The sequence below is a fragment of the Trachinotus anak genome, unplaced genomic scaffold (genome assembly GCF_046630095.1).
Source record: "Trachinotus anak isolate AG129_WGS33_773 ecotype Australia unplaced genomic scaffold, CSIRO_AGI_Tana_v1 ptg000019l, whole genome shotgun sequence".
Taxonomy (NCBI): domain Eukaryota; kingdom Metazoa; phylum Chordata; class Actinopteri; order Carangiformes; family Carangidae; genus Trachinotus; species Trachinotus anak.
Window position 1 is genome coordinate 5,108,835 of NW_027273870.1, and position 26,471 is coordinate 5,135,305.

Below are 26,471 nucleotides of genomic sequence, written 5' to 3' on the forward strand. Positions count from 1 at the left end.
GGTACGGATACGGTGAACTTGTTAGCAAATGGTTGCTTATTTATACATCCAACAGTTACTGAAAAACATTCACACTCTTAGCTCTTTTTGTGGTCTCCACCAACTCCTGATGGAGATATCTGGAAAAGTTATGATAATAACAACAATAATAATAATAACAATAATCATTATTATTATTATTATTATTATTATTATAAAATCATAACACAATAATAATAATGATGATAACGATAATAATAAAAAAATAATAATAACAATAACAGCTGCTTTACCCAAACAAAGCACAACTCAACATTTCCAATCTTTTTCATGGTCACTTTTTATTCCACACACGTTTACACACAAACTCGCCCTGCCTATGGTTGTGTGTGTATGTGGGTGTGTGCGCGTGTGTGTGTGTGTGTGTGTGTGCATTTGTGTCAGCCAGGATAAGAAATGTAATCAAACAAAATCAGTGAAATCATCCACTGTTGATACAAGTCTTTTCCTCTGCCCAGAGGCTTCTGGGTTTGGTGTTGGAGTGCTCTGCTGAAATGACTTGTTTTGTTGAGTGTGTCCTTGGGTCAGTGAGATGCCGGGAGTCGAGCGAGACTGAATGTCTTCTTGAGCCTTGGAGTCAGAGCACAGCCAACAAGATGGATGAAATTACAAGAGGAAATTGAAACCATCAGTAACAATGACAGTGATGGATTAGATCCATTTCTTATTTCTGCATGTGCATTGTTCTTACCCTGGTCCTGATCCTCTTAATGTGTCGTAATCTCGCCAGCCACTTAGAGGCATAAGCATCAGAGGGGTTTGCTCTGTACTGATGCACCAAAGAGGCCATCTACAGAAAGACAAAGAGTGAAGTAAGTGTGTGTACGTAGGACCAGGTGTGAGAGACAGAGATAAGGGGAAGACTTACATTTGCATGCAGAGCCATCTGTCTGACTAAGAGTGGGAGGTTGCGGTCTGAAACGATTTTTGCCACTGTTGTGTCTACTAACCCCTCCAGGTCTGAAAAAGAGAGGAAGAGAAAGAATAAAAGTAAAACAAAACTGACAGCAACAAAGAGCAAGAGCAGAAAAAAAAACAGTAATCAGCTCACCTTTGCGGCACTGGAGGGTGACCAGGTTACATTCATAATCCAACGGCTTTATAATGACTTCTACAAAGTTAAACTGACCCTAAAAAAAAGACAAGAGATTGGAGCTGAAGCACAAATATGTACTGCAGATTTCAGATTTTTTTACTATTTGAACATGTACCTTAATGGTGCCCAGTTTGTAGTCCTCTCCAGAGTCATTGTACACAACCATGACAAAATCGTTGCCAATGTGACGCTTTTTGTTGCAGCAGCCCTTGTCACTCTCCCTGTTTGGCATCAGTGTGGCTATGTGGAAGATAGCTGCAGAGACACGATTTCATTAATAACAAGCAGAGCAGACTGGCTGTGGAAAACAAATAATTACCATAAATGTCACTGTTTTCCCTCTCTCACACACACATACACACACACAGACAAACCCTGCATGATGTCGTCATGCCAGCAGTAGGTGAACTCTCCGTCATCTCCGTACTGGTCGAGTCCTCCAAGGAAGATCTGGTCGGGGTCGCAGTCTTTCAGATGGATTAATTTGCCGAGGCCTGTTAGGAAGGCAGCGTAGCGGTTCGAACCATACTCGTTTGACAGGATGGAGACCTCATTGTTAACCTGAAGAGAGTGAACGTTGGAGAGAGGGCTGTAGGAATTATCTGGCAGAAATTATCAAGTGAGACAGAAATCAAGGTTAATGTCTTCTCACCTGACCAGCTCCAACAAACACAACTCCAATCTTATGAGTGTCATAAGGGGGCATCTGGTCCAGGACCTTCACAGCACGGTCAATCACCTACCAGAGAGAGAAAACATTGTAAACAGCACTATGCACGGTGCTGGAGCAGATTTCAGGTCAGCCAGGCACAGAGGTGAACTAACCTGAGTTTTGGGCAGCAGTAGTGGCTTGTTGGCCTCATTTCCAAAGAAGGGAGAGTGGTACAGCTGGAGGAAGACAAAGCTAGAGGAGACAAGGAGACAGTGACAAAGACAGAGAGAAAAAAAATGTTTGGCACAAGCACAAGCATTTTAAACAGGCTCATAAGCTACATATTGATATTTGCCTTTGTTTACACAGATTATTTAAAACACATAAGATATGATTCATAGATTGTGTATTCATAGATATCTACTTTGTCTAAAAATACAAATAAAGAAATGAAAAAAATAAAATGTATATTGAGGGTTGTATAAAGAAGGGTATAACCTCTCACGTCCTGTAATAACAGATTCCAACCTGAAATTTTTCATCATCTCAAATAATCTTTTCAATTTAAATGTGGGTTGTAGAATGTAATTAAAATTATCTTCATTGGCAGGCCGCCACTTTGGACCTTGCCGACGGAGCAGCGATTAGCTCACTGACTTGATACGCTGCGTCAGAGACAGATGACAGAGGCTGCAGGAGTTTCTTGTGTAAATGGTGGAGTACCTGGGACTCAGTCCAGATATCTTCTCCGTGTTGCCAGGTCCAGGCCGACTGTGGTACGAGTCCCTCTCTGTCCTCCTCTCCCTCCTGGAGGAGGGGGCCGACACCGAGATGGTGTGACCCCGGGGTCGGTGGCCTCCGCTGGGAGAGATGGGTCCAGGTTGTGCTGCCGCCGCTGGAAACTCCAACCTCATCCTCGCCCCTGCACTTTGAGCTGACCCTACACCTGGGCCTTCACCTCCTTGACTCTGACCTCCCAGTCCGTTAACGTCCCCTCCTGTGCTTACCTCCACCTTCTCTTTCTCAAAATGAGGCTGCTGGGGCTGAGGCTTGCCATCTGAAGGCGCACGGGGCCGTGATGTGTCCGCCAGCACAGTCTCTGACTCCATAGCGGCCTTGGTGAAGGCTTCAGGTAAGGTCTGGAGCTCTGGAGAGGAGCTGGACTTGTTAAGTCCATGGCCCTGGGACTGAGAGTGAGTCTGAAAGGGAAGCTCAGGCCCCTGGCTGCCTGGAGTGGTGGGTCCCATGGTAGGCTGATCGATGGGAATGGCTCCCTCACTGACTTCCTCCAGAGTCGACTTTTCATCATCTTGACTGGAGGTGGAGGAGGACTGCGGGAGAAAGATAAGTGGAGTTGATTTCAAGCTCTTTAAATGGCCATACAGGTGGCTTTAGCATTTTTTAACAGATTAGCTTATTACTAAAGCATCCAACACCCCAGTATGGTTCTGTGAGGGCAGAATATAACACTCGTAGCAATGCCATTGTTGGCTGTGCTCCACGTGGCTATGCTGGCATGCTGCTTGTTGTGCAGCAGCAAAGGTGGAGAAACCTGCAGGGGATGTTGACTTTCTATCAGCTGATAATCAAACAGCAACAGGTGACAGAGATGCTGTGACAAATTTTAATTTAAAACTTTTCAATGTTGGCAGAGGCAGTACAACCACAACAAGCTACACTGAATATGTGTTTATTAGCCTGTGTTGTTTACCGTGCTGTATCTAAATGTATATCTGGTATTTTGTTTATTTGTTGCCGGCAAGTTTATCGTTTCGTGTGTGCCAGCTACCCACCCTGCTGAGCGTTCCAGGAGGCGGAGTCTTCGTGAACTTGTCAGCAGACATGAAGATGGGATCAGAGGTCGTTGGCTCAAACTCCTCACTCTCCAGCCAATCAGACGGGGAGTGTGTTCCGGTGACCCCCGACCCCTCCTCCAGTACCACCACAGAGTCTACAGCAGGACACAGCAACGACGATGCAGGTTACAGGTGGATATATACACACACAGAAAAACTGAAGTAACACACACATTCCACTGCTGCCCACTATTAGTTACACAATCAGAGAAAGAGAAAAGCGTACACAGATGTAAGACTCCCCCAACAAACATCAAAGATTTCAGCGCAGTCGTGAGTAGCGAATTTGACGTCAACAAATCACACACATTCGCTCTAAAATCTAAACTCTAGTACATAACAAGTCAAAATAATCATTGCCACATGAAACAGAATCTGATGCATCCACATGATCAAACAAACTCAGAGGCCGCCAGGCAAACACACACACGTGCTTATGAGCAGAGATTAAGATCATGACCTTGAGTGAATCAGGCCTGAGATCAGAGACACAGACAGATCAATGCAGTAGGCAGCATCTATCCATCACTGCTTCTTCTATTGATTTCCATCAAAACGCATGCATCTGTTTGGTTGGCTTGTTGGTTATAGATAAGAGAGACAGAGCACTATATTAATCTCAAAAGGAAATTGCAGCTCAAACACGCTGCAGCTACTACAACAGCATCCCAGACCAGGCCCCTCCAGTCCTGTATCTCCCCAGTAACGCCCTCCCTAGAGCGTTATTCAAAGAAGAAGAAGCAGCAGCCAACACAGTCAGGTCTGTCTGACACTTGAGTGTTGGCCTTAAAACTGCAGCGCTGAAAATATCTTCATGGTCCTACTGGTCTACCAGTAAGGCAAGGAAGAGTGTAACAGTTGGATGAGGTCTGGGCTTTCCTGTTGACAACATCAGATGGTCAAAGGTTAAAAAGGTCAATGTGGGAGCACATTTCAAAAAACACAAGAGTTAGAGAAGATGATTAGGAAACAAATCATGGGGGGGTGGGGGTAAAAAAAATCTTTGGTGTCATTGGATTGATTGATCCGAGTGCAGGCATGTTTTCAGCATCACTTGTAGAGGACCCCCCCTCTGTGTTAATAGAAGACTGGTGGGTGAAGCAGAAATGCTGAATTCCTTCACTTGCACAGTTTTTGAGCATAAAGGTGAAAAGAAGAAAAAAGAAAGTCCTACACACCATATCTCACAAGTATGAGAACAGTGTAACATTTTGGAGAATATTAAATTATTCTATTTATTCACTTTCCTGCTGAGAGTTAGATGAGAAGATCAATACCGTTCTCATATCTGCGTGGCAAATATGAAGCTGGAGCCAGGAGACAGTTAGCTTAGCATAGCAGAGCATCCCAGCCAAGAAACAGCCCACTGTATATTCCCCTGTAAAACTGAAATGCCTCAGTTTTTGGATTAAAACATATTAATTTGAGCTGGTAAACAGACGTTATTACCTTTGTACAGAGCTAACTTAACTGTTTCCCTGTTTCAAGTCTTTAGGCAAAGCTAAGGTATCTTCTGGCTCTAGCTTATTAAAGAACAGACAGTGTTAGAGTGATATCCATCATCTCATCTAACTCTCATCAGAAAACAAATAAGCACGTTTCCCAAAATGTCAAACTAGTCTTCTAAAACATTTTATTGGGAAAATAATGTTTTGGTCTTTTAATCTTAGACTTTCAGTAGCAATGTGATAAATAATGTACAGCTTTCACTGCCAACATTTTTAACTTTTTATAACTTTTTATATAATGTGGAATTAATGACAGTCATGTGATGATCAAATGTCACTACAGTTTGTGTGCGCAGACTATTAAATTAACTGTACAAGTGAGAAGAAATACACTAAACCAGGGGTTTTCTGGAGGGGGGTGGGGGAGATGTGGGTTCACACATGTGGTGGACAGTACCTGCCCAGGAAATGCTCCTGTGCAACCTGCCAGGGCCTGGAGGGCCTGAGGGGGCAGAGCCCAGACCCAGAGACCAGAGAGAGCCACCCACTGCGGGTGGGACGCCAGAGGAAAGGTCGGTGGCGCAAGATGCCACATAACAGACCGCAGCCAATCACAAACCAGCATGGTGGTGAAGATGAAAAAACATGAAAACAAACCAATCAGAATGAGGGGGGAAAAACTTAAAGGTAATGAGAAAAGAAAAAAAAGAAAGAAAAATAAAGAATGAGGAAAAAAGATGAATAACTGGAGCAGGTCGAACCCCACAGTGAGAGAGAAAATGAATAAAAGCACAACACACTGGGCATCACTGAAAATGAAGATTCTGCAAAACAAAAAAAGACATTTGACTTATAGAACAAAAACATGTCAAAGCAGTGATCTTTGATGATCACTGACCCGAGCAAATCCAAACTTGCTCATTGATCACCTTCTGGTTCAAATAAGGTATTTACAGGCAATTTGGCTCTTAGCTCATCCATTAAAGGAGACCCTGGACAAGCAGTCAGGCAGACAGGAGGGAAGCGTTCGTGCGTAACATTCGATTTGCTAATATATTATGATTCTCTATTCTGTAGCCAACTACTATGGACGGGATGCTGTATTCATTTTAGCGATGTCACAATCACATTTTTATCGTCCAAAAATTCTGGGACATATAACTCACCTGCACAGATCAATTTCAACCACCAACAAAATAAAAACAAATCACAAACTTTCTTTCAAGCTTTCGCTGCCCAGACTCCTCAGACTGTTCCTCACCAGTGTTGGAGCGCTGGATCAGGTTTGCCTTCCCTCCGACGCTGCTGTGTGTTTGGGTTACGGGCTCAGAGACGGACAACGGTGCCGGAGCAGCAGTGCTGGCAGGAGCGCTGGCTGTCTGGGTAGGAGGCTCCTTCACTCCCTCCATCGCCATCAAGACACTGGAGAGCTCCTGCAGCGGCATGTTGCCGAGCTCAGAGGAGAAGGGACTGGGTGGGTTCTCCAGACACATCAGCCAGCTCGTGTTACCTGTGACGACAGACAGAGAGTTAGTCACTGATCTGCTGTAAAAGGACCACAACGGGAATTTTCTGTTTCATCACATTAACTACCATGAAAACACATTTGCTTTCAATTAGTGATGGCCATTTAACAGAGCACATTGTAGGTTTTTAGATGAATTTTAGCACACAACAGTTCGAGTCATTAGTACAGTATCACAATCAATGTGCAAAAACAATAAACATGCTTGAGATAGACAATCCACTACAGTAAACACCAAGGTGCATCAAAGTTTTTATGTTGTATTTTTATGTGGTACTAGAGCTGCAAGCAGGGACCCTCGCCAGACATCCACTTTCTCCTCCTCTGCTGAAAAACAGCCCATCTATTGTGAAACGGGTGTTACTTTGTTTTGAAAAAAAATAATAATAATACAGCTGCAATCTCAGACCCAACAAAGCTAAACAAATGTGTTCCTTCATTACCACACAACAATAACAAATAAACTGACAAACATAAGGCAGACCACATCTTCACTGTGATGGAGTAGTAATCATCTGCAAATAGATTTTCCTTTTGTACTGAAATTTACAGGAAATGCCCAAGAGAATCTATTGAGAAGCCTCAGTATGATTTAGAAAATGTTCTGATGTTCGGGTTTATATAACTAATCTGTAGTTAACTGACCAAAAAAACCACTGCTGTGACCTGGTGTTAATTATCATTTAAAAAAATAATAATGAAATGAAACTCAGAGTTGATATTCATTCACTTGTTGCTCTGTGTGCTTTGCATACCAGAAGGTCTCCGGATGAAGATCTCTGCCCAGCCCTGTGTGAGTATGGGAACAAACTCAGCCAGACTGGGGTTGTCTTTTAGAGGCGGGGGAGCAGATGGGGTGGCAGAGGTGGAGGAGGGAGGACCCAGGCTGTCCAGGGTGGGGCCAGAGGAGGGAGAGAGAGGAGCAGCTAACTCGCCCTCAGAAGGGGACACTAGAGGACTGAGACTCTGAGCTGGACCGGCACGTAAAGCGTGGCCACCTGGAATATAAAATCAGACAGTCAGACGAAGGTCATCATCATTATTTATTAGCTCTTATCATTACACTCCTCACATTATGTTCAGGACAGTTTGAAATGGAAAACTTATCTGCTAAGACATTTAGATTCAATGGGAAAAAAAAATACTGCAAAGGTCAGTTAAAAAAAATATTAAGTAGACTGACAAAGCCATGAACGTTACCATTAAAATATACACTTGCATAATATAAAGGCAGCTACATCTTGTTATGACATTTCGTATCTCACAGATCCGCCCAGTACAGACAGATGTTAATGCGTGAAGGATCACAGCAATGATTTGCATCCCATTTTCCTTTGAATGTACTATAACCCGATACAGTCATGATAAATAATGCCACTGATCTCCTTTTACATAATATGCATCAGGAGTAGACCGGGGGAAGAGAGGGTTACTGCCTAAAAGAGATGTGATAACACAGGCGGGCAGAGATAAAAGTGTGGCTTTAAATCTGTGGAGGATAAAAGCTACTTGATTATTTTTCAATTCGAGACAGCAGGAAGAACCACAAGTCATTTTACCTGCTCTATAAAAGCTGTTTCAAAAATGGATTTTGGGAAATTGCACTAAACAAATGCTAGTAGATCTTAGCCACAATTATCATAATGTCCCACTAACATTAGAAAGTTCATTTCCTTGTAACAAAACTATATTTGTATTCTAAAATAATGAGGGAGAGGTAGGTCTATTGTGGACCACACAGAGGCCAAGTGTTACCTGTCAAGCACCTGAATATTGATTACCTGACATGGAGCGGACCCGTATGCGTGTAGCTCTGTTGTGTTGCTGGCTTGACTGTGACTCCAGTTTGGCTGGAGCCTCTTTGGTTATTCGTGTGTGTAGTGACGGATCTGACCTGCAGGACCAGGAGATGGAAACAGTGATTTAACAAAAAAATAATAAATAAATCAGAGGAATTCTCTCATCGCTTTCAGAGTGTGTGAGCGTGCTTCACCTGGTCATTTCCCCTCCTCCTCCCAGACGTTCAGCCATGTCCAGGCCTAGCAGTGCTTGTGTTCTGACCCCTCCACTGGTTGTTATTGTCACCAGCTTGTTGCCCACAAGCCAGGTCATACTGCGACCCCCTGCCAACAGGAACTCTGCGATGGGAGACCTAAAAGGACAGTCACAGTCCAAAGTCATCAGTGGTATAGTGTCTCAATTCTCAAAACTTCACCATTCTGAAGTGCCACATTCACAAACACACACACACACACACACACACACACACACACACACACACACACACACACAATCGCTTGCCAACCTCTTGGGCAGGGCGGAGAAGTTGGAAAACACATATCGTGCCATCATGTCCAGACAGGTCTCAGTGAGCTCCAGGTGGACGGTCTTCAGCCCCTCATCTGCCTGAGTCACCGCATTTTCATCAGCGGAGCCCAGGCTGCAGGTGGTGGTGGAGGTATGCATCCTATAGCAGGAAACAGAGAGAAGGTTAAACAACAGCGAGAGAGGCAGAGGAGCGGGAGGAGAGCACACAGGCTCCTGCTATTTTTTAACATTATTATCAGTGCAAACAGAAACATGCAAGTTCTAATGCACAGGTGGAGTGAGAGGAATGCACAACATAATTTAATAAAAAAAATTTAAATCACATAAACAAACCTGTGCACGTCTCTCTGTCTATATATCATGCAAAACAAACATTTATATACACACGTGTATTCACATGTGTGTATATAAATGTAGCAAATGCACCATAATAATCACATTTTCTCAAGCACACAAACGCAGACACACACTGGGACATGGTATAAGTGGTCACATGAGCTATGATACCACATTGGTTATAAGTAAGCTTTGTGAAGGAGGCTGAAGGAATCTAGGGTGTAGCATGTTTTCATGCTCACTAAGCCACAGGGATGCACAACAACATCTGAGCTGAAACCAAATCTCTCAATTAGTATTCACTGTAGAGTGAGCAGCATCTCTTTCTATCCACAACAGCCATTACTGCGTGCTCTATAGGCAAGTCAGGTTAAAAGCACATTTACAAATGTTAACATCAGTCTCAGTCAGGGCTGTAGAGATAACTAGACGTGAACTGAAAGCCACGCTGCCTCGTTGCTCAAAGGCAAACACACTCAAAATGATTCACAACAACACTCTGAGGATAACTGAGCCCAACTGTGTATCTGTTTATCACAGTGGGGAGTATTGAAGGCAGACATTGTTTTCATGAATCATCCTGACGGAATCATAAATAAAAGTGAAATAAAGGATAAATATTAAAGTAAATCGGGGAGAAACCAATTATGGGAAGAATAAAAAAAAGAGGGAAATACTAAAGGAGCATCTGTCCTTCGGGGATCTATTGTGGTAAGCCGTTTTATCTTTATTTAAACTGTTCCAGCTCCAGGATGCTATAATGGTTAGGGGGAGGTTATCTTGACAGGTGCATCTCAGCTCAAGATGACTATTGTCAAGGTTTCATGCATATACAAGATTACATCATCAGTATAAAATCCAATTTAGGCATCTTTACAAATGCTAAACTAAACTGTTTTACAAATGGAAAGACAAGCACACAGTTAGAAAATGATGAAGTGTGAGAGGTCTGTGGATATGTTTGTCATACTTCTGTCAAAGGGAAAAAGAACAGATCTCTCACTCAGACCATGTCCCAGTGTGTGAATGAACAACTCCTCCACACATTTTTAGACTTACCATTCTTCTTCTGACAATAATTCATTTTTCATTTCAATGTCTAGTGGACACGTACTCCAGACAACATGACCATGAATTACTCACGACTGAAAGAGAGTGCACTCTCTTCACTACTTTCTAATATTACTTACCACACCGCAAGCAACTGTACTTTATTTCTAACTAAACCTCAATTATATTGTATTTATAAAAATTCACTGCTTTGCTTTCTTAGTGGCAATACAACTTTCAATACTTTTGTATGAGTGGCAAAAGCTGAATCACTTTATGATCATGTGTATGTGTGTACATGTTGCTTTAAGATCTAAAAGGTCAAAACTCGGTCATGTTGTCTTGAGTAAAACCAGTCTCCATCATGAGGCAGGCTTCAATCTAACGTGTCACTCACATGTTACCATTCAAGAGACAGAGAACCAACTGGTTGAGAAAGAAGCAGATTTGGCAGCTTAGGCAGGTTAAACAGATCTACACTGCAGTTGTTCAGCCTCATTAAGTTCAATGTTTCACTTCACTGAAATTAAATACATTATTCAGAGGGTTCAAACACTCCAGTGCTGGGCTTTTACTGCCATCTGTTGGGCATAAGGTGGTATGACATATTTAAGAGCGTGGCAATGAAGCCTCGTGTGCCAACTGCAGTGATAGATCATACATCTGTCAGTCACTCAAGCAGGTCAGCCAAGCAAAGATAAGCATAAAGGTATGAAGATAAGTGAGGCAAAGAGTGTGTATGTGTGTGCGGTGATATGAATGGTTTGAGTCTATAATCAAACTGAATTCAAAGTTCACACCAGCCCAGCTAGTCCTTAAATCCCACACTTGGAGATTGCCATGGTCATAGCAGCACAGTGTATGTGAGTGGAGCAAAACAAAAACATAAAATATGTCAAGCAAGCAAACAAAGCTGTTGTGCTGCTGTTGTCCCTGTCTCTGGCAGAGGAAGCAGAAGTGCCCCCCCACCAGGAAGAGGGAGGCAGAGTTGTTGGTTGCAATTGTTGTCAATCAAGACTCCATCGCTTGGGATACATATGATTTGCACCGGCCCCGCCTGCCATTCAATTGTTGTTAGGTCAATCAAAACTAGTCAGCAAAACACCCAGCGAAACAAACAAACAAAAACATAGTCAAAGTCGAACCAGACAAATTAAAATGAAATGAAAATAAGAGCAAAATCAGTGTTAGAGCAAAATCAAAAAGAAAAACATCAACATGATGTTTTCCGACGTCTTCTGCAAACACTGCATGCAAAAATAAATCAGACAACAAAATCAACAAAAAAGTAAAGCATTTGTATGATCACAGCCCAAAACAAACCAAAAGGGTTGACACACAAACCTTCCTCCAGCATGCACCACCCACTCCAGGTGTCCCTGGCAACAAACCACCCAACGCCCGCCCGACGGACCCGCATGACAATGAACCTACACACCATCAACCATCCCATGGAGGAAGCAACAAGTGTTTGGGTTGTTTTTGGTTTTTGTTTGGTTACCCAGAAGGCTCTTCTCTAACCTGCGGACCGCGTGTTCGGAGACACTGATGCTGCGGGAGCGGAAAGCGTCCATGGCTGACAGGTCCCTCAGCTCTTTAACAGGAGAGCTGCTGCTATTGGCTACCGCTGCTGCCGCCTTCGCCACTTTTGCCGCCCGCAGACTGGGCGGTGATGAGTACCCATGGCGAAGGGCGAGGGGAACGGGCCCGGGTTGGCAATACAGTGGCAGTGGGTAGTAAGGGGGTGGGTCATCGTGACGGTGGAAGTAGTTTGGGAGTGTAGGGGGAGAGTGTGGTGTGAGGAGGGATACCAGGAAACAGCAGGAATCGTCACACGAGCATCAGAGCGACATGAGCAGGTCACCACGGGGCGCACACCACGCAGAGGGGAGGTGAGAGGGACAGAGTGGGGGGGGGGGGGGGGGGGGGGGGGGGGGGGGGGGGGGGTCGCAGGGTGCAGAGGACAGGGCCACAAAGGTCAAAGGGCAGAGGTCACAGAAGAGGGGAGGGGTCAGGAGCAATGTAGGATGGATCCAGGATGACACGACCACCCCCCAAAACCACAACCACAACGCAGCACCCAATCGCAGGAGGCAGGGGAGGGGTCAAATGAAGAATTGAAAGAAAAACAAAACAAGGTGAAAATTAACAGCAGTGAACACTATGAATCAGATTACAGGAGAGCGGAATAAGAAAAAGAGGATTAAAAAAAAAAAAGGCTAAACATCAACTAAAAGGAAAACAGACAAGCTACAGCAGAGGGTAAAACAGCTTCTGCTTTTCAGAAAAAAAAAATACGCACAGAAAGTATTCAGGAGAGCAACAAAATAACATTATTTCACACAGCAGGTACATAGTGAAGCCAAGAACTAGTACAGGAGAAGTAAAATAGTAGGGATGGACTCAGCACAGGCCTGACATAATGGAAGTTAAAACACAAGAAAAACCACAAATCCAACTGAAAATGAAATGTTGGGTTAAACCTGAGGGTTGGAGCACAGCAAGTCTGGATTAAATACATCTCTAAATACTTTTCTTATTTAATATTTCAATACATTAAGCAAAAATCAAGTACTTTTGGAGACATCCAAATTTAATTTTGACATCATTACCAGCATTGTTATGACATATGAACAAGCCTGACCAACATGATATGATCCATGTGGACTCTGACATGCAGAACTCCAACCCAACAGTGGGCAATGAGCAGCACAAGGGCAGATCACTGGGTGAATGGTAACACAATATGGAACACTGAAAGTGGGTTGATACAGAAGATCAGTAGAAACTGATGTTAGCGGAGGTTCTGCTGAAACGGGGAGTGTGTTTGATTGCAACGGCAGCAAGGGTGTTTCGAGGTTCTTTTGAAATAAACCAGTAAGTGTGCGACTTAAAATAAGACGTGTACAGAGGCTGCACTACCTCCTGAAACACATTTAATTGAACAAGGGGAGAGGAGGGGGAGATTTAATAAAAAAGCTACAGTGAATCGCAAAAAATAAAGAAAACATATGGGGAAGTATTGTAAGAGGCCCACCCCGAGAGTGCAGTGTGGTCTCAAACAGTATTGCTTAGTTTTAATAGTTATTTTGGGTGCACTGTGCACTGTGGTAATACCGGTTTGACTAGGAGATTAAGCTATGTGGTCTTATTCTGAAACTGTTTTGTATGAAAACAACCTCATCCACATTACTGTTTCTTTTTCCAGGTCAGTTTTGTAAAGGTCATCCTCTTCAGTTGGCAACAAAACTGTGCTGTTAAGGAATGTTGCAGTCACAGCATAGTTAGTAACTGGTTAAACCTCTGCTCAGTTACCCCTCCTCTCAGTGATCATCTATACTAGGGTTTAATTAGTTACTTTGGGTGTTTTTACCACACGATGTTAACGCAATTAAGACACGGACAACCGACAGACATTTACAGCATGTGCAGATGAGAATGACACCTTGCTGAGAAAAGCTTCCTTACACCTCTGTGTGAAAGACCGTGCGTATTTCTCTTTGTGTACATGTGAAGTCTGTATTTATTGTGGTTATGAATAAAAGTCAGATGGCAAGATGCAACAGCAGGAGAAAGAAAACCAGACACTTCTTTCCCCATGCTATCACTCTATGTACTTTTATAAGCCAAAGGTTGTGGGCACAGTAACACGAACACCTGGACAATTTAAGACAATCTTCTACAAAAAATGAAACGTAAAAGAAAGCTATAGTTTCAAATATTAACAGAGTTGAATCTAAATCTCTTTTTAGAATAAACTGCAGGGCTGTTGCCTTAGATGATGTCATATTACACAGGTGTTCATGTTATTTTGTCCACCCCCTGTGAGCCTTTAATATGAGAAGTGGATTTAAAAATAAACACACATCGTGGCAGAAAGAGAACAAATTTCAAGATGTAAAAAAAAAAGCATAAACAATAAATAAAATGAACTAATGATCACCATGGCAACCTGAGAGGAGTCACTGCAACCCTTACGCCACATTACCAGTCATGCTGAGTCCCCTGTTACCTTGGCAACCGCAACCCTCTTACACAACAATGGCCACATGGGCAGTGTGTGGTGCTGCTGGGTTGTACGTCAGAATTTCCAGCTGTGTGTGAAATGTATGCTTTACCTCTTGGGTCTTTCATTGAGGCTGGTGCTTCGGGCGCGAAATGGACTCTGCTCATGTCCATCATCGAATGGCAGCAGGGCGTTGGAGCGCAAACCCTGGAGAAAGAGACAAAGATGTGAATGTAAAGGCAAAGAAACACAAAACTGAAATTTTCTGTAGTTAGTGTGAATACAGGGTCTGCAGCAACTTTCAAATTAAGTTAAGATTTAAGTCTTATTTATGCATCTCAGAGTTTATGTTTACAATTTAAAATTTTACATCACGTAAAACTTTAAAAGATTCTGTGGCCTGATGGAGATGCAGAGGAAATGAGGGTGTGTTAGCACTGTACATGCACTGTGGACAAGCCTGAAAACAACTCTAAATGAAGAGTCACAGTTAAAGTGTATCACGTCACATGTCAGCAGTTTGTGATTTAAGAGATTTGACAGGTCCATTACATATGAAGCTGGAGCCAGCAGACATTAGCCTAGCTTAGCTTGGCAGCTAGCATGGCTATATCTAAACGTGACAGGTTAAGTTTCTGTATATTTTTTTTTTTTTTTTTTTTTTTTTTTTTTTTTATTCATACAAAAATAAAAAAAGTTGTGGGGTAATGGGTTTTTTTTTTATGTGTCAGACTATTTCTTGGCCAGACACAGTGACTTTTTGGAGTCTCCACTAGTTGCTGTTTTTCTTTTCTTTTTCTCACAGTGAAAACAAGACACGTGGCTCCAAGTTAGCCGTTTCTCTTTTCCCTGTTTCAAGTCTTTAAGTGAAGCTAAGCTAATGCGCCCCTGGCTGTAGCTTTATATTCAACACAGAAGCATGAGAGTGGTATGGATCTTCTAATTTACCTCTCGCCAAGAAAACAAATAAGCATATTTCCCAAAATATTGAAATATTCCTTTAAGGTGTTATCTGACAATGACTGAACAACAAAAAAGGAATCCAAAGTCAGTATAATTGCAGCATTGGCTGAGACCTTCTCAGAACTTATCAGAATTTTCTGATGAGCTGAAAGTATATTGAAGATTTTTTCGATGATTATTTTCTTTCTTTACGTCAGTATTGTATTTTGTTTGTTTTTCTTATATGTGCATTGTTCATGTGTTTGGGTGGGTGGGAATGAAGAACTGAGAAAATTGTGAGTCCTGCTGTATTTTTATCTGAGTTACAGTTATATTTCAAAATAAAAACCAAACATCATAAAAAAAGTCAGCAACGGTAGAAAGACAAACCAGCACACACCTTCGTGATGTACTGAACGAAGTCTTTGCGGAAGGGAAGTCTGCAGCGTATGAACCACATAGCAATCACATGGTGGGCCAGCGACACGATGTACTGGTTGAACCTGATGAGGATGGAAGAAACAAAGAGGTCAGAGTGTTTCTGTGCATCTGAGAATACCCATGTCTTTGTATGTGTGTGGGCACTTACTTTGAGGGATTAGTGTAGGGTAGGGAGATGGCAAACACACTGACATACTGCTCAGCTACAAAGTTGGCATACAGATGGGGCAGCCGCACCAGAGCTATGAAACAGAAATGAAGGAAGAACAGATCAATCAAACATTTTCTTATTTTTGTGCTTTCTCTGTGACAGAAAATCTGATGTGACTAAGTAACCTTGAACATTTAACAATGTTAAAGAAAATTTTAAACAATGAACTGAATACATTTTGAGAAAAGCTTTTTGGACTCACTGGACAGGAATTCAAGCATAGGAGATGCCATGGCAACAGTGGCAGAGATGTGGGTGAGCTTGACGATAAGAGCGGGTAGGAGCTTGATCATGATTTCAGGCATCTCCACCGTGCACATTGTAAGGGCCACGACACACTGCTTGGCACAGCGGTAAATGAGGCCAGTCTCAAGGCACTGCACCAGCTCTCTCTGCAGAGGAAAGGAAATTAACTAATGTTAAATATTTAGTTGTATCTACTGATTCTATGTGTCTATATCCATGTATGTGTGTGGGATGATCAGAAATCTGAGAAATAAGGGTGTGTGTGTAATACACAAACCAGTCACAATGGGATGATGTTGCCCAGATGTGGATCTTCTTGCTCCAAATTTGATGTTCAGTAAACATGCAAGCTTGAGAACATCCTAAAAGCCTATTTTACTTACTGTCTACACAATATGGCTTGTACCTGTCTCGACTGCTCCAGGTAGTTGTGGTAGGAGGTGATCGCCGTGAGGACAGGAACCACTGCCAGCTGAACATCAGTGCGGGAAAACCCCTCTGGGGTCTTCTTCAAGCGCTCTGAGATCAGCCGATCTGTCACCTCCAAGCACAGAGACAAATGAATGAGCAACATATCGTGGTATTTAGTCACATACGTGCAAGGAAATTCACATCTGTACAGACTTGTAAATTTTGATTTGTATGCATGTGTCTTTATTTGCAGTACCATGCAGCAGAGTGTAGAGCAGAGCTGGTCCAAGCTGCATGGTGATGTCAACAGCAGCACTTTGTACTGCAGCGTCCACGGCAGCTTGTCGAGAACGAGTTTTAGCACCTTCCAATCTGTCTCCTGCCAAAGAAAATCAGGCCAACAAATGTGTTATATCATTAAAGATAGCAGGAATCAGTGTGTGTGTGTGTGTGTATGTGTACCATCTTGAGGCACTGCAGGAGGACACTGAAGGCAGGTGCGTAGGGCAGGTAAGCTGAGCGTATTGAAGCTGTTGAAGGGGGAGGAGCAGCGGGGGGAGCAGGGCTACCAGCAGGAGGAGATGTTGAACCTGTTGGCTTCTTTTCACTGACTCGCTTCTCTGGCTCCCTGAAACAACAAAACACACAATAAATAGTTTTCTTATCATTTAGTTGACTGAATTATCATGAGCAACACAGCTGCAGGTAAGAGCTGTGGATCCTCATGCATGTGTGTGCATCCTCACCCCGCGTCACAGTAGCAGTAAGGGCTGAACCTCATGGCTCCGTCTTTGTTAGGGACTCCAAGACGGTGAAGAGAGTCTGCGCGCATCATCAGGAAGAAGTCAAACACCTGAGGGAGAGAGAAAGTTAACTGGAAATAAGGCATATACATTACAAATGCAGTAAGAGATACACAACCATGCACAGAAAAATTAATTACCCCTACCTGCAGTCTAATACTGGAAGCAATAGATGAACAGTACTTGTTCTTGTAGTGAAGCTGCAGGTGGCTGATAAGCAACTCATAGACACGACTAGCATGGCTGGCTGGTAGGCTGTAAAGCTTGCTCTGCCAGGAGGGAAAAGAGGAAGGTTAACACCACATTCAAAGATTTGTGTTCACATCAGATTCACAAAAACATTTTTTAATTGCTGTTTTTTTCCATGACTTGATAATCTCAAGTTAAAAGATAAAAATCAAGAGAATCATCAATAGTTAAGAAAAATTAATAAATAACTTTAAACAGCATAAGACATTGCTGTAAATTTAAACTGTAAACAAAGTATGTTATTAAGTTTATAAGAGAATAAAAACAGTATAGAGTATTTAAACCTGATCCTTCTCATCAAAATCTAGAAGTTTCTGAAATAACTTCTAATTATCATCATCAGCCTCAAAGAAAAACAAAACCGGGCTCTAAATTTTCGATGCTCTTTGATGTCACTTAAGTGATTCTAGCCCTCCCCCTACAAGTGTGTACTCTACCTGCAAGATTTCCAGCAAGCCCAGTATAGCAGTCCTGACGTCCTCCATAGGAGACTCTGCTGTGGGGTCTCTCTCAGAAAGCTCCAGGGCCCCTGAACACACCAGTGAGCGACTGGCCACCTAGAAAGAAAACAAATACTGGAATTACCTCCTCTTGGCTAAAATAGAGAGCACTGAAGGGTAAAAGTGAGATTGTGTACCCGCTCGATGATGTCCAGCAGGCTGGTGAAGTGGTGGGTGTTGCAGCCCTCAGCAAGGTCCACCAGTAGCTGAGTGGCTTGTTTTCGGACGGCCAGGTCACGGTCTTCAGCTATCCCACTGAGCTGGGGGATCACCACCATTTCGATCAACTCATCCTAGAACAAGTCAATGAAGAAAACCACAGAGAGATTTTATTTTGAGGAATTTCAATGATCTATTCACCTGAGAAACCGCATCATCACAAACATCAGTGCACAACAGGAACAACAGGACAAGACAGACAATAACAATTATGTATAAGACAACTTTAATGCATAGTAGTTCAATAAACACATTTTTGGCTATTACATGACAGACAAAAAAGGAAATCTGATATGCCTGTATCTCAACTGTGTAGTGTGCACACAGACTAGCTAACAGCTCACTGTAAGTGTGTGTGTGTGTGTGTGTGTGTGTCTGTGTGAATGTGTGTGAACGTACAGACCTCGTACAGCTGTCGATTGGTACTGAGAACGAAGGACAGGATGTGAAGCACTTTGATCCTGATCACACTGCGAGTCTCATTCCTTTCACAGAGACGGTGGGATACGAGAGATGGACAGGAAAGATTCCGACACAGCAGGGATGGGACGAGACAGAGATCAAGGTTATGACTAACAAAGATGGGCACAAAGAAAATATCAAAACCTGCCCACTGAGTTTTTAGAGATCATCAACACTGTGTGTGTGTGTGTATGAGTGTGCATCCTACCAAATGAATTTCCCCAAGGTAGTATAGCAAAGTATTTTATCTATCTATCTATCTATCTATCTATCTATCTATCTATCTATCCTACCTGAAGAATTTCTCCATGAGGCGGTGAAGGCTCTGAATCCAGCTGTCCTTGGCTGGCTGGATAGACTGGGCCCTGTATGAGATGAGTGTCAGCACTGATGCATCCTGTCAAACATAGAAGAGCAAGATTAAAACAGAAGCAGCAGTATGTACGAGGACTAAAAGACAAGACAGGATGGCACAGAGAGAGATTGATTCTCAAAAGAACTAACAGGTCTCTTGTCAGCACATTTCTCCACCAGACTGAAGAATTTCTCTGTGGAGCCGTGATAGCCATTCTGCTCATACAGCTCCTCTACTGTGGTCAACAGCTCATACACAATGGCCTTCAACTCTGCACTCCCTATTGTCTGTAAAAACAGATGACAAAGGCCACAAGGTCAAAGAAGAACTGCTATTTTACTGTGTGTCTGTGTGTGTGTGTGTAATTACACTTGTAGTCTGTGTATACCTGGATCTGCTGCAACAATCGCTCTATGATACCCAGCAGGATGTCCCAGGTGACCACCTGCAGCTCCTTGCCGTACTTCTTAATCAGTCTGGTGATGGAGAGGACGATTTCATAGGACACCACCTCATTGGCACACGACATGGCCTGAGGGGCAGAGGTCAGACAACACAATTACATTCATTTTTTTTACATTCATGGTATCAAACATAGTCTTGCCTTTCAGACTACTCTCTATTTCAGACATGAGTCAATTCTCATGTGTCTTTACTCATCAATTGTCTTAGCTCTTCTAAATCCACAGAGCAGGAGATGGGGAAACAACTGAAATTCCCACTGGATATCGCTAGACAGAAAATATCTATAGTATTACTTACAATAATAAAACAAATGTGCATCCAGCCTATTTTTCAATGACAATATTAGAGGTAAACAACTAATCAATAAATCATCCCCCATGCATCCCTTTTGGGATATTTGTGGACAAAATGATTCATAATAATAATCAGATTATATGATAATGAAAATAATCATTAATGCAGCCCCAGACAATGCAGTGGGTTGTATAATAAAAACAGAAATGGTTTCTGTGTTTTATTTCTGCCAATTATGCTTTACATCTGTTTTCATGTAATTTACATAATAAGACCCTTTGTGACCAAGATATCATAATGAGATATTAAATTTTACCATAAAGTACATGTCTACTTGGAAATAACATGTGTACTATGTGTGTATGTGTGTTACCTTGTAGAAAGATGGCAGAACCAATGTGGGGGTGTTTTTGAGGGCAGGGAGTCTGTGCGCGCCCCACAATGCCATTCCAACAAAAAATACAGCTCCTCTCAGCAATGGTGCATCCTCCATGTACACCCTGTTGAAGATTGCACGTAGTTACAGAGACACACAAATAGGGACCCACACCTTCTCCACAACATCAATGTTTAATGCACCACATGCTCAGAAATGTGTTGAGACCTGGGACAATACCTCTCCTCCATAATGCGGCACATGGTGTAAATAGCACTGTGGCCGAGGTGAGTCCCCAACACCTTCCTCATCAACTGCAAGCAGGGGGCAGCACAACAAGAGAGAGCAACAAAGATCAGAAGATGCAAATATGAATTATGCTCCATCAAATCAGAGCCTTCAGACAAAAAGCAAAAATGTGCATGTAAACTCTCTCTCTGTGTGTGTGTGTGTGTGTGTGTGTGTGTGTGTGTGTATACGTACGTATGTTCTTCACTTACCTTCCAGCAGGATTCACAAAACTCCTTCACATTGACTGTACGACAGAGTGTGATGATGAAGACAGTGAGAGAGTCTGAGGGCAGGCAGTTGTAACATACCACCGCATCCAGGACTTGTAGTGCTACCTGGACACAACACACACATCCACACAGAACATTACACACTCTAATAGTATATACAGCAGCAGATCAAAGACTTGTAGTACAGTTTCAGCTGAGACTGGTGTATTATGTTAATTAATAAGGTTTCACTAAAGTGTTAATTATGTAGTTAATGGGTATTGATGATGTTTACATAATCCTTGTTTGTTGCATTTTTCAAGGTCGCAACAAGAGAAAAGTGCAGTTAATTACAACCCTGTTATACCAGACTGCGAGTTACTGTTTATAATTAAGCTTCATATATTGACCTTAAAATCGTTTCATGTTGTCCTGTTTATTATATTTATGTTTATGTAAAAGGAAAATTCCTGTAATTGTCCTATATGGTTAAATGTAATGTGCTATTCCACTTTAGCATAAATGGAATAAGCACTACATGAGTCTGTAATGGTAATAAATACACATTTAGTTAACACTGTTTACATGGCACTGTTTATAAGGTATGCATCAGTTACTGCAAGATCATATGTTTTATTTTTCCCTGAGAATGGAAAAGAATGGCCCTTCTATACATTTAACTTTGGATCAGCAGTTTGATCCATGTTTGATGAAAATGTGGAAAGTCCTCACATTATTTCTCAAACCTGAAAGCCTCTAACTGAACCACTGAATGGCATGAGGTCTGTAATGAACAAATTATGTGTCTATTACTAGTAAACAACAGCTATAACTTTTGAGCAGGGCAGCATGTACTGTTGAATGCTAACGAGATGACTGAACAAAGAATGTGTTGATTGTTCCTCAGCTGACACTTGAAAACATGTTGTACTGCAGTTACAGTTGCTCGAGTATAAAAACAAGTAAAGTGACGGAAAAACAAATACTCACCTCAATATCTGTTGAGGATGTTGTTCTGTTGCACAGGAGACAGATTTTCCTGCAGAGAGCATAAGAGAACAAGCAAGAAAGTTATAAACAAATTAGAGAGAAACAAAACTGTGCCTGTCTCTGTGTCTGTCTGACTTACTGGACCATGATGGAGACATTTTGGTCCAAGTAGCAGCTGTTGAACTTCACCAGATTTACGAGAACATGGAGAAAGTCGGAGGTGAGACCTATGTCCATCCACAGGAGGACAAACCGTGCTGGGGGAGAGGAGAAAACAGGGAGCAGAAAAAAAACATACCAATAAATAAGGCGTGTAAAAGACCATTCATGCCTTTAAAGGTTTGAATTACAAACATTATAACAAAGAAGGCTCATTTCAGCTTGAATATCAGTTACCAGGATTTGTGAGCTACTACAGAGGGTTTGAATCTTCATAAAAATCATCATATATGTGCCCTAAGTGCAGATGTACTGGAAAGAAACAAACAGCAAAATTAGTTGATGACTACAGACTACAAAAAGGGAACGGTGATCACAAGTTGAAACTAATCAGCTGAGACTTCACGACATACAGTGTGTAGTGTTGGCAAGTCAGTTTAAAGTCTGTATTTCTTATGAATTTGATATCACTGACAACTAGATTTTCAATCCTTAATCCAGATAATAAAATTACAATTCATGACAGAGAAGATTATGCTGGTGAACCAGACAATAACCAGGTGAAGTTTTCAAGGCTTTTATATTTTTCCATGGAGTTTTACCTATGTCTTCCTCCAGGTACGTGATGTCTTTTCCATTTTCCGTTAAGGCCTTGAAGACTTCCAGCCTATCGGAGAGGTCTTCGTTGCATGGTTGGTAGTCTCTGATCACCTTGAAAAAGTAGGCTCTCAGTGGGCCAAGTCGCTCTCCCTTCAAATAAACAGAGAATATGCATTTGAGAAATGACAAAAACTATACTTCCATTGCTTGTGTGTAAGTATGTGTGTATATGTGTATGTGTGTGGTGTGTGCACATTGCGTCTATATACTGCACCTGTCCCTGTATAATGGCCCTCAGCAGCTGCAGGACAGCATGTCTGGCCTCAGGTGGCTGCTCTGGAGTCAGCATGTCCTCTACAGCTTTCCATACTGCCTCCACTGCATGCTGAAAAAGCACAGCACATGTATATGCAAGCACAGTTTTACAAACACAGGTGACTGCCTGTGCTGCTGTTTCACACCCAGGCCAGACTCACCTCCTCAAATTTTTTTGTTTTGGCAAGATCACAGACGTGGTTCATCATTCGAACGCGGTTGCTCAGACCGCAGTCCGGGTGGAGCTCCTGAAAGACATAGAGGTGAAGAGTAAACACTCAAAACATGATGGGTAAATATTCAGAAGCATGAGGTGAATGTGAGTGTTTGTGCACGTGCACTGTCTCTTCTGCACACCTTGATGATGTCAGTTGTTATGATAAACTCGGACGGTTTGGTGTCACTCTGTTTGCTCGGTGGGCGCGGAGGTCCCAGCCCAAAGATCCCCTTCACCTTGTCCTTGAGACTCTCCTTGCTTGGTTGTTTATTCATGGCCGGGCTGGGAGTGGTGATAGTTTGCACAGGCTGGGACTGATGACTTCCTAAAGAAACAGTAACACATGTTTGCAACAACCATCACAATTAGTTTCAATTAAACCGCACAAGCTAATACCTCAAGGCCAGAAAATACATCCCACATCCTGTAAATGGAACTTTTTGTAGCTTGCCAGGCAGCAACTAGATTGATGGTAGCAATAGAACATAATAGAACATAAGTATACTCAGCCAAAATTCACTGCAATTGTTAAATCACTCTGCAGTGATCTATTAAGAAGATGGATAGAGGCAAACAATTATGTCATTATACATGACAGTGCAACATTAGCTGCAGCCAGTTACAATGGTAAAATGTTGACAATACAAAAGTAGCATCAACAGTGAGCATCCATGTGATTGAGTACATATGAAGCTTGAGATTTAAAGTGTCAGTTCACCCAAATAACAAGTTTTCATAGAAACTATTTTAGATGTTTTATTTTTGATAGGAAGCATTTCTAAACTGTTCATAGTGAGCTGTGAGACATGTATTGTTTCACAACTAACAAAATTCTGTTTAGCTCCTTTGCTTTGGGCTTGCAGCAAAACCAAGAAAAATATCTCTGCACAAGTGAGTGACAGGTTTATCAAAGAGCAGCACAACCTAATTACAAGTGGGAAAATTCCCACAACATCATCAGATTGGCATACTTGACTATACCTGTAATTTCTACTTTTTAGTCCCTCATTTTTGGGAAATATTTCATGGGTGAAAAAATATATGTGTATAATAGAGGCACAATATTTATGTTGTTTTCTTTGTTGTGTTTCTCTAATTCTTTGACTTTTTGACAGTGTGAGATTGCTATATAGATGTTGTTAAAGTTATAGTTAAAGTTACCATTTTATCTTTGTGTGGCAGGTATATATGAATATGTATAGCTCGCTGGCAGTGACTGGAGATGGATTATTTTCGTGTTGATATACATACAGTATACATACTGTAAATCCTTTGGTTTGTATATTTCCATTGACTTCTAGTTTATATGTGGGCATTGGTGCCATCTGTTATTATATACACTCACACTCATCTCTCATTTCTCTTTTGTTATGTCCTGCAAAATTTCATGAAGAAGATTTTGATTTAAAAAGTCATAATCTTATGTATGATGAAATTAGCCTCACATTTATGATAAATATTGGCATTTTTGCCTTATTTACCTTTCGACTAGGGCTGAACAATATGCAAACAAGGTCATATTTTAGCAGCTGTTGCGATTACGACATGAGTCACAATTTCAGTTGGAATTTATTGTTTTTGCACTTGATTTTTTGGGTGTTATACCAAACAAGCACGTTCACCTATGTATGGAGAATATGATTTGTAGGCCGGGGGCATCTATGCATCACCACATCACTTATGGTGCTAACAATGCAAGACTATGTTGTGACACATTTTACATTTATCGAAAAAACTGCAGCTCCTGCAATTTTTTGTAGCTCTTGTGATTTGGATATTGCACTTGGCCATATTGCGATTTCAATTATACTTTTGACTATATCTAAGCTTTTGACTGTAAAGTTTTCCTGATTCCTTAAGAAGAAATCGGGACTTTCACAACACAGTCATTACATATGTCACATGAGTGCTTTTACTCATTCACTCTGATAGTCTATATTTTATTACCTAAAAGTGTACTAATTTTTTATGATGTTAGCAGAGGTTTGCTTTGATACAGGCAAGGTGGCACAATACAACACTTAGGGAAACCCTGACTCTTCCTTTTCGAGCCATTTACATGGCTGGCCGTTTGTGCATGTCCTCAGATATTTTTGAACCTGGCCAAATAAACCCAAAACTAGTGTAGTGAGGGAACAGAGGAGGGTCTGTGGATATTTTCTGTCCTGGGATGTCCATTTATAGCAGTTATGAACTTTATATCAATATAGGGTTGTATATCACTGTGTTGTATATCATTACAACAAATTAATACTATTTCACTGTGCAGGATGCGGCAATGCAAATGTAATTTGGTGATCAGACCCTTTAAGACTCCCAGTTATAACTATCCAGCAGTAAAGTTTAGAGTGCGGGCCTGTTAATGTGTAAACCCGAGGGGGGTGGGGTGGCGTGGGGGGGGGGGCAGGTTTGAAGAATTTGCTGTCATGTGGACTTGACAGAGACAGAGGGGAGGGGAGGTGAGCAGACAGACAACGACTGTTCTGTTTCCGTTCAACAACAACAACCACAGCGGTGCAAGGTAGCCTCGGACCAGAGCAAACGATATCTGTGAACACTACACAGCATAAACAAGGCACAACCAGGGGAAACGTACAATGGCGCTACTGAACCGTTAGCGACGCTTTACATTGCTTTCCTCTGTGGCACTCAAGGTCTGGTAGCTTAAAAAACAACGGCTCCCCCTCCTCCCTCACTCTCTCCTCTCACCTTACTAAAGTTGAGCCGCTTTCGGTTTCATTCAGTCACAGCTTCGTCCATATGTAGCCTGCGTCTGTGCATTGATATGCCCCAGGGTTCCCGTCCAAGCTCAGTCCTCCACTCCTCGACCGGATGGCACATTAATACTGTGACAGGGGCACTTCCTACAAAAACACGTTTGCCGCGCTCGCTGATGGGAAATGTAGTTGAGAGCTAAACCCATAAACTACGCTAAAGCCCGTTTGTTTGTTAGTTTGGCTTTCTGTGTAATGAAAAATTAAGAGCAAAACATCCACACAAATGTGAGCTGCCGTTATTTTAGCCAAACGGGCCCAGAATGAGTAATGCTTATATACACATGCGTATCTATAAGTTACCCAACAGTAAAGTTGGCTAGCAGCTAGCTAAACAAGCTGGACGACGCTGAAGTTGGTTCCTCATTGGGGCGCGCAGCCGCACCTTCGCCATGCCGCCTGTGAGTGGAGCTGTTGGATCAGAAGGTCAAGCTCCTGTTGTTCTGTCGTTCTGAGCAACTGAGCTTTCTCTGTGTTGCTGGTTCACACTGTCACACTACTGCAAACAAAATCACCGAGGCTGCGAGAAAAAGGAGTGTTAAGACAGAAAAACAAAAATAATAAGTCATTTAAAATACCTCATACAACATATGAATAGTTCTGCTG

At 42.2% G+C, this 26,471-nt stretch overlaps 1 protein-coding gene across 4 annotated transcripts; it reads right to left on the reverse strand.

Moving 5' to 3' along the window:
• Positions 1-301: 301 nt before the first annotated feature.
• On the reverse strand, positions 302-25,940 carry tsc2 (TSC complex subunit 2). Of its 4 annotated transcripts, XM_071503501.1 has the most exons (42): positions 25,801-25,940; positions 23,232-23,416; positions 23,036-23,122; positions 22,834-22,944; positions 22,562-22,709; positions 21,940-22,057; positions 21,801-21,849; positions 20,811-20,936; positions 20,551-20,624; positions 20,308-20,434; positions 19,564-19,707; positions 19,325-19,462; positions 19,114-19,217; positions 18,762-18,843; positions 18,277-18,432; positions 18,077-18,196; positions 17,537-17,659; positions 17,334-17,440; positions 17,050-17,215; positions 16,844-16,966; positions 16,583-16,717; positions 16,133-16,322; positions 15,868-15,961; positions 15,679-15,781; positions 14,449-14,543; positions 11,852-11,992; positions 8,922-9,083; positions 8,610-8,768; positions 8,398-8,510; positions 7,372-7,614; positions 6,353-6,601; positions 5,549-5,638; positions 3,581-3,738; positions 2,511-3,118; positions 1,961-2,039; positions 1,788-1,874; positions 1,510-1,696; positions 1,251-1,390; positions 1,091-1,169; positions 908-999; positions 731-829; positions 302-609 (listed from the first exon to the last, which is right to left on the reverse strand). In XM_071503501.1, the coding sequence occupies exons 2-42, from the start codon at positions 23,364-23,366 to the stop codon at positions 442-444; spliced, it is 5,709 nt and encodes a 1,902-aa protein (XP_071359602.1). In that variant the 5' UTR covers positions 23,367-23,416; positions 25,801-25,940; the 3' UTR covers positions 302-441. The 4 variants fall into 4 exon arrangements, with proteins under 4 accessions (XP_071359602.1, XP_071359604.1, XP_071359603.1 ...); XM_071503503.1 differs by lacking the exon at positions 11,852-11,992; XM_071503502.1 differs by lacking the exon at positions 5,549-5,638.
• Positions 25,941-26,471: the final 531 nt, after the last annotated feature.